The sequence below is a fragment of the Stegodyphus dumicola genome, chromosome 1, assembly GCF_044657685.1.
Source record: "Stegodyphus dumicola isolate Sdum_Otavi_A_Nest chromosome 1, ASM4465768v1".
NCBI classification, from domain to species: domain Eukaryota; kingdom Metazoa; phylum Arthropoda; class Arachnida; order Araneae; family Eresidae; genus Stegodyphus; species Stegodyphus dumicola.
In genome coordinates this window covers 21,685,176-21,700,247 of record NC_140768.1, presented here as the reverse complement: position 1 = coordinate 21,700,247, position 15,072 = coordinate 21,685,176, and the positions used below count along the sequence as shown (strand labels likewise).

At 35.4% G+C, this 15,072-nt stretch overlaps 1 protein-coding gene across 3 annotated transcripts in view; it reads right to left on the bottom strand.

Moving 5' to 3' along the window:
* Positions 1-15,072, bottom strand: part of LOC118189465 (IQ motif and SEC7 domain-containing protein 1-like) — a 649,009-nt gene that overhangs the window by 329,303 nt on the left and 304,634 nt on the right. Inside the window, exon 1 of one of the 3 annotated variants that reach the window (XM_085813491.1) lies at positions 12,536-12,665. The exons of 1 other annotated variant lie outside the window; for it this stretch is intronic. In XM_085813491.1, the coding sequence (XP_085669617.1) occupies positions 12,536-12,606 (71 nt within the window). In that variant the 5' untranslated portion in view covers positions 12,607-12,665. Of the gene's footprint in view, positions 1-3,323; positions 3,882-12,535; positions 12,666-15,072 lie in introns of those variants that run through there. One more of the 3 variants, XM_085813478.1, reaches the window with a different exon arrangement.

Sequence of the window (15,072 nt, the reverse complement as noted above, 5' to 3'; positions counted from 1 at the left end):
CTTAGTGGAAGATAAATTTTATTTTCAGTTTACGGAGACAGATAATTTGTATATAGTAAGTGGCAAAATTTTCATACATCTGCTAGCTGGTTAAACTTCAGAATAACCATTTTTTAAATAATTTCCTCAGTTAACATCATATAAATATGGGGTTACCACTTCAATAATTAATATAGTTATTTGTGAAATAACAAGATATTACAACCGCAAAACAATAAGCACTGCAAAACTGTGCAAGTACGTTTAATAATTTACTGTCTAGCGAGAAAAAGATCATCTAATAATTATTTCTATGTTTATTATTTGCGTATACTCGTAGAAAGGTTTAGCATCTGCCACAGCTTAGCATTACTGGTGGGAAAAAAAAAAAAAAAAACTAGCTGAAAGCTTTCAGATTTTATATTAGTCCAAAGGCGCGTTTTTTTTAACATTTTGTTTGTTACCTTTATTTATTAAATATCACGTTTTTCGCCTTTAAACCATAAAATTCAAGCCAACAGCAGTATCGCAAAATATTTAAAAGAGCATATCTGTAGAATTTCCCATGCGCGCTGGAGATAAAAATGTCCCCTCTTCCCGTACAGTGTTGCCATTCCTCGCTTTGAAATCGTGGAGTTTGTTAATCAAAAATTTGTTAAAACATTACAAAATATGAAATCAATAATGACACAAATTCCAAATTAGGGCTTCCAGATGTCCATCTTCGATGGAGGATTACGTTATTCAGAATTGGATGGCTCTAGGTACCGTTGTTTTATCACAATGAAAGAAACATACATACATTTATGCAGATTCTTCATTATTTAATTCCTTTAAATATAACACAGGCATTTTGATGGCAAAAATTTAAAAAGTGATTCGCCATTTATAGTGAATAGGCGCAAAATGCCAAAACGAAATTAATAGCTCTTCTGGGCAAATTGCTACTTTGAACTTAAAAAAAAAAAAAAAAAAAAAAAAAAACTGGTTTTATCGAATACGATTGAATGGACGAAGAAAAGCGATCCTGATTTCGAAACTGGAATCACTGTATACAATAAATAAGAAAAGAATGGAATGAGTATTCATGAAGGCTCGATAGAAAGCTCACTCCTAAAGAATTTCACTTTCAAAAAGATTTAAAAGCACACAATGGCAGCATCCGCTTTAACTAAGTGATAATCAAAATTAGAGTTAGCGGAGAACAGACTAAGATAGTAATTCTAGTGTATTTGATTATGGGAAAGCACTCGAGGGATATCTGCCTAAAGGGAGGGATGTCTTCGTGGTGCACTTTCTATGGGAAACTGGCTCGTATACACGTTATACATGGGGAAAACTATGTGATGAGTTAAACCCATCTAAAATCTGTATGTTCTAGCTAGGTACTGATTATGTAAACTTTTTGAAATTTCAACCAATAATACATTACCCTCTCTTAGACCAACTCTCTACCCCAAAAGTCCAATGCAGCAGGGGGTTCTGCATTACCCTCTGCTGGACTCGATTTTGGATCTTAAATTACAGATCTCCACCAAGAGGAGACATTCCAAGAACACCTGGGCCCACCAGCGGCCGAGCGGTAAAGTCGCTGAACACTGGTAGTTCGGTCTGAGGTTCGAATCCCGCGAACGGGCTGGATGCATGGGTGTTTTCGTGGTTTTCCCAGTGTGTAACGTGTATACGAGCCAGTTTCTCTTAAAACGTCCTCCACGAAGGCATCCCTCCGCTTAGGCAGATAGCCCTAGTGTGCTTTCCCATAATTAAATGCACCGCCAAGAACACCTGTTTCCATCCACTCCCTTATACACTTTTCATCGCCCCATCTCTCTATGAAAAGTTTGACTTTGAATCGTCAATCTATGAAAAGTCAATCTTTTATGAAGGATTGACTTGAAAGTGATGTTACGTACCCGTCTTTCCATGCCACCTACTTTGGAAAGGGCGTTCGGATGCAGAATAGTTATGTGCCACGATACTGCAAAGACACAATTATGATGCCTTTTCTGGAGCCAAGACTAAGGTTAGATTTGGTTTATTTCATTTCGATTTGACAAAAAGTATTGTTTACTAATATTTTTCGTTAAATAAATTACATTTTATAGGCACCATTTAAATAAATAAACAAACTTTTTCACTATTTTATCTCCACTAATAAATTAAATTTGTGCCATTATATTATTTTAATCAAAGCTATGTTACTGTTTTTTTTGTTTTGTTTTGTTTTGTTTGTTTGTTTGTTTTCTTCAGCACAGATTATTTCCAGAACTGTTTAAAAATATTTTCGATGTTTTTTTTTTATCAGCAAAGCACAGAACGTCAGTAAGATGTGGGACATTCATAATTTTTAATCCATATCTCGTTCTTACATTAAATGGCCCAGCTTGAGTGGATGAAGCTTTTCCAGCTGATATTATAGTAATCTCAACAGTCAAAATAAATGGCGAACGAAAATACCAAACATTATATCCGCTTCAACAGGAGCAAATATTTGATTCAATATGCAATGTCATAAACTTGAATGAATACTAAATGACTTATGTAAAATGCTATATAAGGTCCTCTGGGGTTTCGAATGTTATTTGTCATTCGCGTCATTACTTCACATAAAAATGGACTTATAAGCACAAAAAAGGAAAATCTAAAAAGTTTGATTTTAAATTAACTTGATAATTTAAATTAACTTAATTGATAATTCTTTAACATTTTGTGTGTTACCTTTATTTGTTAAAGATCATGTTCTTCGCACTTAAATCATACAATTCAGTTCAACAGCAATACGGCAAAATAATTTTAAAGTAAGCATATCTTCAGAATTTTCGATACACAGTCTAACGCGCTGGAGATAAAAATGTTTTTTTCTGTACAACGTTGCCATTACTCGCTTTGAAATCCTCGAGTTTGTTAATCAGAAATTCGTTAAAATAATACAAAATATGAAATCGATTATAAAACAAATTCCAAAGTTTAAATTCGGGCTTCCAGATGCTCATATTCGCAGGAGGATTACGTCATTGAAATTTCAATGGCTGTAGGTACCGTTGTTTTATCACACTACGAGAAATATATATACATTTATGCAGATTCTTTATTATATTTAATTTCTTCAAATATAATACAGGGCGATAATATTTGGTGGCAACAATTTGGAAAGTGAAACGGACATTCAGAGTGATTCGACGCAAAATTGCAAAACGAAAACAATAGTCCCTCGGGGACAAAGCTCCTTTAGACTAAAAATTCTGTTTTTTTTTCGTGTTAAAACGTGTTAAGAAAATTAAAAACAACTAGGATTCAGAGGATCCTACACTTAGGACTAATTCTAGAAACTAAAAAAAACTCACCTTGAACCCCACTTCGCCGTCACCCTCAGGTAATACCTTCCATAGGGGGAGAAGGGCTGAAGGTAGTCCTTAGCTATTCGACTCCGGGATATACCAGTGGTGCAAGGGGATTCGAACCGACAATGGTCCGACACATCCCCTATGCAAGAAGCGGGAGAGGTAACATAAACTGCTTCTTGATACAAAACCGCTTCCTTATCTAATCCAAACATAGTTTCAGATGGTGAAATCCTTTAGCATCCTATTGCACCAATCACAGCAATTCCAGTTAGGCACAATATGCACATGCAAATATATACTCTGCATACAAATTTTGCAGAGAAGTGAACACAGATCTCCCAACGAGCAGGCCAGATGTAATTACGGTGCGGTCAGTAATCCCAAATGGTCAAGAAACCTGCATTTGACACACTACCACACCAAAAGACCGGCTGACTGCATGGGTTTCTTTTTACATGCGCGCGAGCAATTATCGTCGGGAGGCACTGCACATGAGAGTAAACACAGTAGCCAAAGCGCAGGTGTTCTGCGTCTAGTAGCTAGCTCCTCATCTGCTGGCTGCTTCTGCTCCAGCGCCTCGTCTCGGCGGATAGAGAGAAGGAAAAAAGTGTTTACGAACCTTCGCCCGTAGCTGTCTCTCGCGCAAAGTGATCAGCAACGGCGCCCTCTGGCGACAATTCCCCTTCCCTATTTCAGGGCGCTGCGGATATTTGTTAGTTAGGTTGCCACTGCATTTTCTTTTTATGTTTTCCAACTTCCACAATCGTTTTGGAAGTTCGGTCACGAAAGAAAAGTGACACAGATTGGTTTTTATGGCCTTCCTCGAAGCTACTGTCGAGTTTCATTATCTGGTTGATCTAAACAGATCTCATCTGTTGCATTTAACAGGAGACGCTCTTTATTCATGTATATCCTCTAACTAAACCCCCCTTTTCTGCCTCGTCCGCACAAATAAAGCCGTTTCTTCATAATGGGATATCTATTTTCTCTCGCGGGGGGGGGGCGGAGAAACACACATGCCCTCGCTTACATGGCTGGCCGCGTTCTTAAAAATATATGTTCTCAGTTACATACATAGTATTAAATTTTGCATACTAATAACTTGAGTTTGCTTTTTTTGGCAACCAATTAAAAAAGTTATTTTTGTAATCAAGTGCATCAGAATTTTATTATCCACCCATACCAACAAACTTTATGCAAATGAAAGGCGGAAAAACTAACAGCCCAAGGGGGGAGTTAGCCCAAAAGGGATATTATTCTCGAAACGGCATCTTGAGCTGAATCACTTTTTGAGTTGAAGCCACCAAATATTATCACCCTGCACTATACTTAAAGAAATTAAATAATGAAGAATCTGCATGAATGTATGTATGTTTCTCGCATTGGGAAAACACGGCGGTACCTAGATCCATCAAATTTTGAATAACGTAGTTCTCTACCCCACCAAAAGAGCACCTGGAAGCCCGAATTTTCAATTTCGAATTTGTTTTATTACCTATTTCATATTTTATAAACTTTAACAAAGTAATTGATCTGAAAGCGAGTAATGGTAACACGGTACAGGGAAAAAAAAATACCTCTGGCGTACGAGACTGTCAGTTGCAAGTTCTAAAGGAATGCTGTTTTTAAATATTTCGCGATATTGCGGTTGAACTGAATTTTATGCGGTTTAAGTGCGAAAAACTTAATATTTAATAAATAAAAGCAACACAAAGAACGTTAAAAAACACAAAAATCTGCAAGCTTTCATATATATATTATATGGGCTGCTCTTCCGCTGTTATTTTTCGTTATTACAAATTAATTCAGCAACATAATTTAAGCATTTTTAAAGCAAAAAATGCACAATTTACCGACAAATAAGAATTAAAAAACTCACCTCTTGGAGCCGAGTATCAGAGTGCATATATATGCATAGATATTTATATACTTTTGGTTCAGCCGACTGTAACGCAAAATGGAGGTGCACAACTACTTGTTATAGCAGTCCTATATACAAAATTTCAACGTTCTGAGGGTACTCGTTTTCGAGTTATGCGAGATTTATACATACATATTATAGTTCTTATGAATCCATTTTAAATCCTTTTTGCAACACGTTTCGGGAAAAAGTTCTTTATTCTGTCCTTACGTACAGATGTCACGCAAAAACATCCTTAATTGCATTCGATAAAATGGATATTTTGTTTGAAATAGGATACTCGAAAATTTTCGCGATTACAACACTTCTTCACCTCGTACAAGAAAGTAAAAATGGCAGAAAGTCTGAAAGAGCATAATAATTAATACCGACTCGTACCTTCAAATTGTCTGCACTGCAAACTAAATTTGATTCTAGATTTGGTGACTTTGCGAATTTAGAGTCTATTTTAATTTTTTTTTATAAACCCCTTTACTATTACTGGTGGAGAAAATACGGCTGTAGCAATTTTTCTCTAGTTTCATCTTAAAAATATGAACAACTTAGAATAATTAGAAATAGTAACCTTGGAAAATGATGTTATTTTAAAATCTTATGAAACTAACACGATATTTTGAAGCTTGGTAAACAGAAATCAGTATCGTTTTTTAAAGTCCCACGCGGTAAAGATTAATTCTTATTGCTCAAGTACCTATAACTGTCAAACGTTATTTTCGTATATGACTTAGTTTGAAGTATCGTTTAAAACTTTCTGTATCCTTCAAAAACTGATTCACACTTAGGTAACTGTTTAAAAGCATACAACTTAAAATATGTTGCCCATTATAAGTTAGCAGACGAATTACAAACACAAATTTTGCATTCACACATCAAAAAAGTATTAAAGAGTATAAATTACATAAAAAAATAACGCCCAAAAGGGCCTTTTTTCCCCCACGTGGTATTCAAAACGGGATTTGAAAAGTGATACAGACATTCAAAGACATTCGACGCAAAATACCGTTAGACACCAACGTCTTTGAGTTGCTACGCAACCAACATAATACCAGTAAGAAATGCAAAGAAACCTCGCCCATAAAATATACGTGGTTATAAATATTATTATCCGTGCTCCCATAAAATATCCGTCCAAATGCACAAATTCGAATGGAGGACTACGTTATTCAAAATTTGATGTTTCTATGTACTGTTGTTTTTTCACAGTACGAGAAACATACATACATTCTTGCAGATGCTTCATTATTTAATTTCTTTAAACATAATGCAGGACTCTAATATTTGGTGGCAACAATTTGAAAAGTGATTCAAACTTTTACAGTGAACCAACACAAAATGCCAAAAAGAAATTAATAGCCCTTTTGGGTTAAATATTTGTTATTTAGTTCTATAAAGCTACGGCTTTTAAACAAAACTAGTTTGCAATATGACGTTTGATGCTTGATGAAGACTGAATGGGGTGGCTCCCGTTAAGAATTTAAAATTTTACTTTGTGCCTTCGATGGCCAAAAGGTGGCTGACAACTGCATTAATGCACTGCAGTATTTTAAATTTACCATAAGATACTACATAATTTTCTCTTGTTTATGGTTTCTTAATAACTTTAACCGCTGTAACTTTATTGTAATAATACAGTTTCTAATACATATCGTAATACGTAAAATATTCGTAAAGTACATGCTGATGGTAATTTATGCGATAAAAAGCTTTCTACAAGACAACAGCAAACTTTTTTGCAAAGTTAACAATTATACGCGAATTTCAAAATGTAACCGGAAAACTTAACTTCTCTATCAATTGATCAATTGAATTTCTAAGGATTTTATGAATTTCTAGTAATGAAATAACTAATAATCATTATTTGTACCTTATTAATAAGTTGAATTCTACTATCAAAAATAATAAGAAGAATCTACTAACTTAATATATAACATATAACTCAATAAGGTCAGAATAATTTCTTCCAACATTTTCATTTTAAGGTCAATCATACCGAAACGGGCCAATATAGGTAGAGTAACATGCGAAATACTCTTCTTAATTGCAAAACAAAGCACGAAGTAGATCGAATATGAATTTTCAGCGTCACCTGATTATTTCTAAAACATTTATTTTAAGAGGAAACACAAAGCAATTGACCAATTTAAAGAGATGCAAAACCGATTTAAATGTAATATTAGAAGGAACCAGGACGTTTGAACCAAAGAAAATTTTATTCGAATATAGAATTTAAGAAAAAAAAAAAAAACCTCAGAAGTATAACGCAACGAAACGGGTTTAAAAAATACTCCTAGGACATTAAAAGGTCTAAGGGTCTTACAGTACTAAACACATGCCATACAAAGTTCTAAAAATGAGCTACATTTGTGAAAGAGGGGCAGCTTCTTTTTCCTCAAAAGGGAAACAAACTTGAATAACAGTTCTATTGCCATTTTCCCCACAGCAGTATTCAAATTTATGAGGATTCCCGCTATAAAATCTGACAGTTTTAAAATGGAAACCTCAATAAAAATAACAAAGATTTCGACCGCGGGGTTCCCATGTGTAAAACAAAAGCACCAAGGTCAAACAGGTCGATGGGAATTATCCAAAAAAACATTAAAGTAAACGGTATTATTTCTTTTTCTAGGTCGGATTTCTCAAAATGGGCTCTTCTGCAACCTTACGCTACATAATTTTTTTTTTTTTTTTTAGAATTAAAATTATTTCGAATGATTCCACAATTCTCGATAAAAAGAAATTTGGTTGGTTGATTCGTTCGATCCTCAGTGAATGCAAACTTTACTCAAATATAATTTTAAACAATGCTGAGAATCTTCAGCAAAAGACTAGCACAGTGATTTAACAAAGTAGAATTTAGGCAGTTTTCTTTTCTTCGACATACAACATAAATTATACAGAGGCTTATGGTTAGGCTTGTTTACACGAGTAAAACAAAAAGGAGAAGTTATTTCTATTCACGTAATACGAGTATTAAAAGCTAATGCATTAATTTATTTATTCTTTCTGGACAAAATATTAATGAACTATTTTTTCGTATTATCAAAAAGTCAAAATATTTAAAATAGGCAGTGATGGGCAACTTCGGTACATTCTTGTACCCGGTACGAGAGTAACTACAGACAAGTACCCGGTACAAAATACCCGTTACTCAAGTAACCGTTACTTTGAAAAGTACCGAAAACCGATTTCAAGTACCAAGTACCCTAGTAACGATTTGGAGTACCGAAGTAACGAAATACCAGAGTAACGGTTTGCTGTACCGTAGTACCCTAGTAACGGTTTGCTGTACCGGAGTACCCTAGTAACGATTTGGAGTACCGAAGTACCCTAGTAACGATTTGGAGTACTAAAGTACCCTAGTAACGATTTGAAGTACCGAAATACGCAGTTGACGATTTTGCGCACTGAAGGAACTCTGCCACGTCACCACGTGTTTGATTTTATCTGTACGGAGTAAGATTTTTAATATTAGAAAACTTGTCAACTACGGAAGTGTCTGAGGAGCAGACCATTCATGGACACAAGCAGCGCATATCACCATTTCGCAAATACAACCAGATACTACTGTCCTCGTACCAAAACTGAAGTGAGCTGAATCCTCATCGATCCTCCAGTAACGAATACCAAAATACCGAGAAGAGACGCATATTTTCGTTACAAGGTAACGAATACCGAAAAGTACCCGTTTCGGTACAGAAGTAACGAATACCGAAAAGTATCCGTTTCGGTACAGAAGTAACGAATACCGAAAAGTACGGATTTCGGAACTGAAGTAACGGGTACTTGGATGCACCGATTTTCAGTATCCGTTACAACTAAGTACCCGTTACAAAATACCCGGTTCGGTAGTACCGACTCATCACTAAAAATAGGTAACTGAATCACAAAAAGCTAGCTTCATTTCCTACGGAAAAACACTGCAATATGGGTAACGAAAAATCCGGATACCTTCAGCATAAAAAAAGGAAATTTAGTTTTCATACCTGTAAAGCTCGTATTCAGTTTATTGACTTATTAAGTTATTTTGAAGGAGACGTGAAAAATGTCCAGTGCTCTTGCCGGACTCTCGCCTGGACCTCTCGAATACGAGTCGAGTATGCTTCCAGTTACACCACGAAGGCATGCGGAAAGGAGGAAGAAAATACTTTATATACTTCCCCTTTCAAACCTTTGCGGCACAGTGTGTCCGGTCTGGACACACCTAAACATTTCCTTCTGTACGCACAGAAAAATTGAATGAAAAAGGATTTATAGGTTACTATAGGTTACTCTTTATTTATAGTAGATGGCAGCTCAACACAAACCAGACCATATATTTTAGCCATGTTTAGTTTTTTAAGACCCTCATTTTTCAAAGAAATCTTCCAGATTTTTTTTAGGAAATAAAAGGAATTGTTTGAAAAGAAATTTCTATGTTATTTTTTTGGCTGTATGCTAATCTCCTTATTCTATATTAGTTTTAATTTTTTTACCTTGAAATCTTGCCTAAAATCAAACGGCGAACCCTAGCTGCACACAGACCGGGCTCACCGACAACTGAGAGTCTGTATTCTTTAGTTCTCCGCATCTCATTGGTCAGTTCATTGACAACAATGCTCGTTTTAGCACTCTTTTCGAAGCTCTATTCAATCAGTGTGCCACTTAGGGCACACCCACAGAATTAAAACGATAAGTGCTATCTTCACAAAATTTTACTTGTGTACTCTTCTAGGCCTAAGTAGATTGCCTACTTTTTTTTTTTTTTTTTTTTTTTTTGAAATCAAAACTCCGACTTTAGCCATGCCGGAAAGGGTTAACGGGCGACTGGGGATGCGGAGACTCATTCGCCAGATCCTCATAGTGACGAACCATCTTTATAGTTCGGGCGTCACTTGTAGAGAAATTAGGTTTATTCTGAAGCAGGAGATGTGAAAAATGAACAATATCCTCGCCGGGACTCGAACCTGGACATCTCGAATACACGTCGAGTGTGTTATATAGAACACCTCTCGAATACCGTTACACTTTTTAATGGACGACTAGGGATTAGGGAACCCAATCGTCAAATCCTAGTAGTGACGAATTATTGTCCACCACCTTGAAGTTTGGGCGCCATCTGTAGAATCATTGGGTTTCTTTTTAACCAGGATATGTAAAAACTTTGGTATGTCCTCACCGGGACACGAAACTGGACCTCTCAAACACGCGTCGAGTATGCTTCCAATTACACCACGGAGGTATGCGGGAAGGAGGGAGAAAATACCTTAGAAAATTGGGTGGGTCGCGCTACGCACACTTTTGGTACCTTAGACGTTTCTTAGAAAACCTTAATATGTTTGTAGGGGCTTATTTTAATTTCCTAATAGTTACTTTTATTTTTAAACACGCTTTTCTTTAATTTCTTATTTCCCACCTACAATTCCGTATCAGAAAGTTTTTAAGATCGCATTATGAGACAGAACTGGTATTTAAGTTCAAGTGTCCGTTACTTTAGTAGAAGAGCTTAGAAGTTCTTAAGGGGGATCATACACCTTAAACCCCTTATGATCTTCGAATTATGTGACTGTTGCAAGAATTGGGATATTTTATTTATTTTAAAAGCACTTACTTCCAGCTTTTTACAGCTGACTGCATAATATAGCTGCTTTGGAAACTAGTAACCAGAAAGTTTATGTTGCCACAAATATTTTTGTAATTTAATCCGCTTTGTGACAAAATGTTTCGTCATGTTTCCACGTTGCGCGCATGATATTTTAATAATGGCTAACGGTACATACTTGAAACTGGATGGAACTATTATATGGGCACTATTTTCTAAATGAACCAAAAATCTGATGAATATTTTAGTATTAAAACTTTTATGCACGAAAACATTACAGATATTTTTAATAAAATACATTTGATAAATTCAACTACAAATAAAATAAAAATTCAACATGAAATTTTTGGTTCACAGTACTTTCCAAATGTTATAAAAGCTATATATTAAATATGGAATTAAATTATGCAACAGAATGTTTTAAACTGTGCGCGCAAGGTGGAAACACGACGAAACATTTTGTCACAGAGCCGATTAAATTATAAAAATATTTGTGTCAACACAAACTTTCTGATTACTATTTCAGAAAGCAGCTATATTATGTAGTCAGCTGTAAAATGTTGGAAGTAATTGCTTTTAAAATAAATAAGTTATCAAAATTCTTGCAACAGTCACATATTCGAAGATCTTATGGGTTTTAAGGTGTATAAGTCCCCTTAACAGAGCGCGTTTTGCCTTCTGCACATGTTGTTCATTTAAAGCCATGTACGATCAGCCGTATTGTCATGTGCTTCTCCGGGTGTCTAGGAATTTTCGCCGTCGCCGTTTCACTGTGGCCGTTTCGCCGTCAAGACGTATTTTTCTTTACAAGACTGTACTTTATCTTTCAACATTATACTCGTATTAAATTTATTTAGTTTAACAATTTTGTTTACCTTTTGTGTACTTAATAAAGGTTGCTTTCGATATATATAGTTATTTACAAGTATGAGATATAAAGAAATTACGCACTGTTAGTTGGAAAATTATGTCAGTACCAAAAAGAACTAGAGCTAAATTCTTATATTTCCGATTTCCTTATAAGTTATATTTCCGATTTTAAAATTATGGGGTACAATGTTTACACGAATCGTCAAAATTTTTATTACTCTCTTAATTTCACATTAATAACACAATTAATTTCACATTACTCTCTTAAAATGAACATGTCATAAGTAATGGTGTATTTGTATAAAACTTTACACAAAAAAAAATTGTATAAAACTTTATTAAATTAAATGAAATTATTAAATTAAACAGAGTTATTAATTTAAATCAACTTAATGTAATACGGCAAGATATAATACAGTCGTGTAAAGAAAAATATGTCTTGACGGCGAAACGGCTACGTTGAAACAGCCACGACGAATAGTCCCATTCCCTTCTCCAAAGAGCTTGAATAACGGCCAACTCTGTTAATTATTTCTGTGCAGCTTCGGTTGCTTTTAGTTTAGCTAGCGCAAGTGGTGGCTTACTGTAAGCCCGAGAGAGGGGCCACCCGTCACTATATTGAGTTGAATAAAAGGGTAATTTAATCTAGCCCTTCTTTGAACTTGTTAATGAAGCATTAGAACTAGCAATTATTCGCTAACATTTATTAAGTATCCTAGCTGCTAGACTACCAATTTAGCTATAACATTATATGCTAATTAAATTATAAGGCTTATCTACGTTATATGTGACATCTGACATCTAAAGAAGCATCTTCATAAGGAAAGACATTAACATATTTACCTCTGGAGGCCAGGCTTGGTTGCCAATAATAATGCAGGTTTGATATTTATTCTAAGATGTGCCAAATCCATCCGAAAACCGATTACGGAGTTTTGGAAGAATGGTGATGGACGACGCAAAGATGCGAAGCGACTCAATTACGAACGAGACTAACCATAAAAAACGCTAAATCTTTCATCTCTAGCGATAAACTCTGAGTAGTAATCAATATTTACAGCATTTTATCAGGCTATCGTTCTTTTAGCGCAACGAGGTTAAGTATAGAACGTAATCGGAAAAAAACTGAGATATCATAACTCTATTCAGTCACTGAAAATGGTTGCCATTATCTTAAAATAAATATTGAAAAAAGCGATAAGCCACTAGAATGCTTCTGTGACTGGACTGTTTTGCAACTAAAAAAAAATCTGATCACATGACTTCCTAGCACGGAATATTAAATTATACACCATGTTTTTACTGCATTTCATTTAAATTTATTTCCTCGAATTTCATTAGAGATATAGTTCTCATTCAATAAATTCGCTTCTCACTTTACGGCAAAGCAAAAACACATAAAAACCTAAAAATATCTTTATCAAAATTGAAAAACATAAAACGCCAAATACAGTTAAAAAAACAATTTTTGCAATTAAAATTAAGAGTTTCTACGCGAAAACAAGCAATTCGGGCAGCGCGCAAGACTGCACATTTTTAGACGCACAAAACTGAAAGTCGACTTTTGGTCCCACTCGGCAAAAAGACGCTGAAGGTGCAGAAACTGACTTAATTCACTATTCTGCTATGTTTCAAATGTAAACAAACATGGCAGCTATGGTAAGAAAAATTACGCTTAGCCGCACATAAACAACTTTTAAATTGTTGATAATTCTACAACTATCGCATGCAGATTAACTTAAAGGCATAAAAACCTTAACCGGAAGATATCAACGACATAATTCAATGACGTTTAAAGCAAAAAATGCACAATTTACCAACATATAAGAATAAAACAACTGAGCTCACGAAGCTGAGTAACAGAGTGGGTATGCATACATACTATATTTATATACTTTTGGTGCGGCCGATTGCAACCAAAAAGGGAGGTGCACAACAACATAATTTAGCAGTCCTATATACAAAATTTCAACGTTCTGAGGCTACTTGTTTTTGAGTTATGCGAGATACATACATACATAGGTACAGACATTACGAAAAAAATCACTTCTGAAACCATTTTCAATTCCTTTTGGGAAAAAGAATTCTTTATTCTGTCCTTACCTATAGATATCACGCCAAAACATCGTTAAATCGTACTCGATAGCGGTAAAAATGGATATTTTCGTTGAAATATGATACCTGAAAATTTTCGCAATTATAATACTTCCTTCACTTCGTTAAAGGAAGTAATAAAATATCAGTTTTAAAAATTCAGATATTTGAGAAGCAAGAGGAAACTTGTTTCGTTGCAGAATTCTACACGCTACAGAAAATCAAATGCACGCAGGCATGTTTAAATTTTAATACGAATAAATCGATCGAAAACATCTCGCTAAGATTGTTTTTCGTTTTCTTAAAGAGCATTGAACTTGGTTAAGTTTTTCTTTTCTCTGTTAATTGTTCTGAACTTCGCCGCAAGCAGCTCGGAAAAGAAGTCGTGTCATTTGCATTTTGCTACTGTTTCCTAGATTCTAATGGAAATAAGATTTCCTTAGTAAAATTACACACAATTATACATACACAAAAGGCTCAGAATTTTATAGAATGAATGGTCGTTTGATTTTGAAGCGCAAGATCTATTTAGCAGAGTCTCTATTTCTCTAACAAAAGATTCTATTTCCGATGGATTAATGTGAATACTCTACGAGGTAAGAAAAAACAAATAGGTTTGATTTAGGTGATTTTGCAAAGCACACTAAGGATATCTGCCTAAGGGAAGGGATGCATTCGTGGACGACGTTTTAAGGATACTGAATCGTATACACGTTACACATGGGGGGAAACCACGAATACGCCCATGCAGCCAGCCCGTTTCGCCTGGAATCGAACCCGCGTCGGAACTACCAGAGTTCAGCGACTTTACCGCTCGACCGCTGATGGGAAATCTTGCATGAGCGAGGTCTGATTAGACTTTTAACAGCCTTATATGCTAATTAAATTACGTGGAGGACTACAATGAATAAGCAATAACAATGATTTGTTACAATGAATAAAAGATCGCCTACAAATCACATCCCATCTTCTTTCTTCACTTCTTCAACAACCTACTGAAACATGAGCTCTTCCCAAGCGCCTTTAAAACTGGTCATGTAGTCTTCTTCACTAAAAAGAACAAAGATCCCCAAAGCCCAAGCTCTCTCCGACCCATCTGCCTGCTGCCGGCTCTAGGGAAAGTCTACGAAAAACTAATAGTACAAAGACTCATCTTTCATCTGCAAGACAACCGCATCCTAAGCAGCAGGCAGTTCGGCTTCCGCTCCGGCCTCTCCACACTGCATGCTCTGGAGGAAGTTCGACGGATAATCCACCACAACAAAGAACAACAGCTTCACACGGCC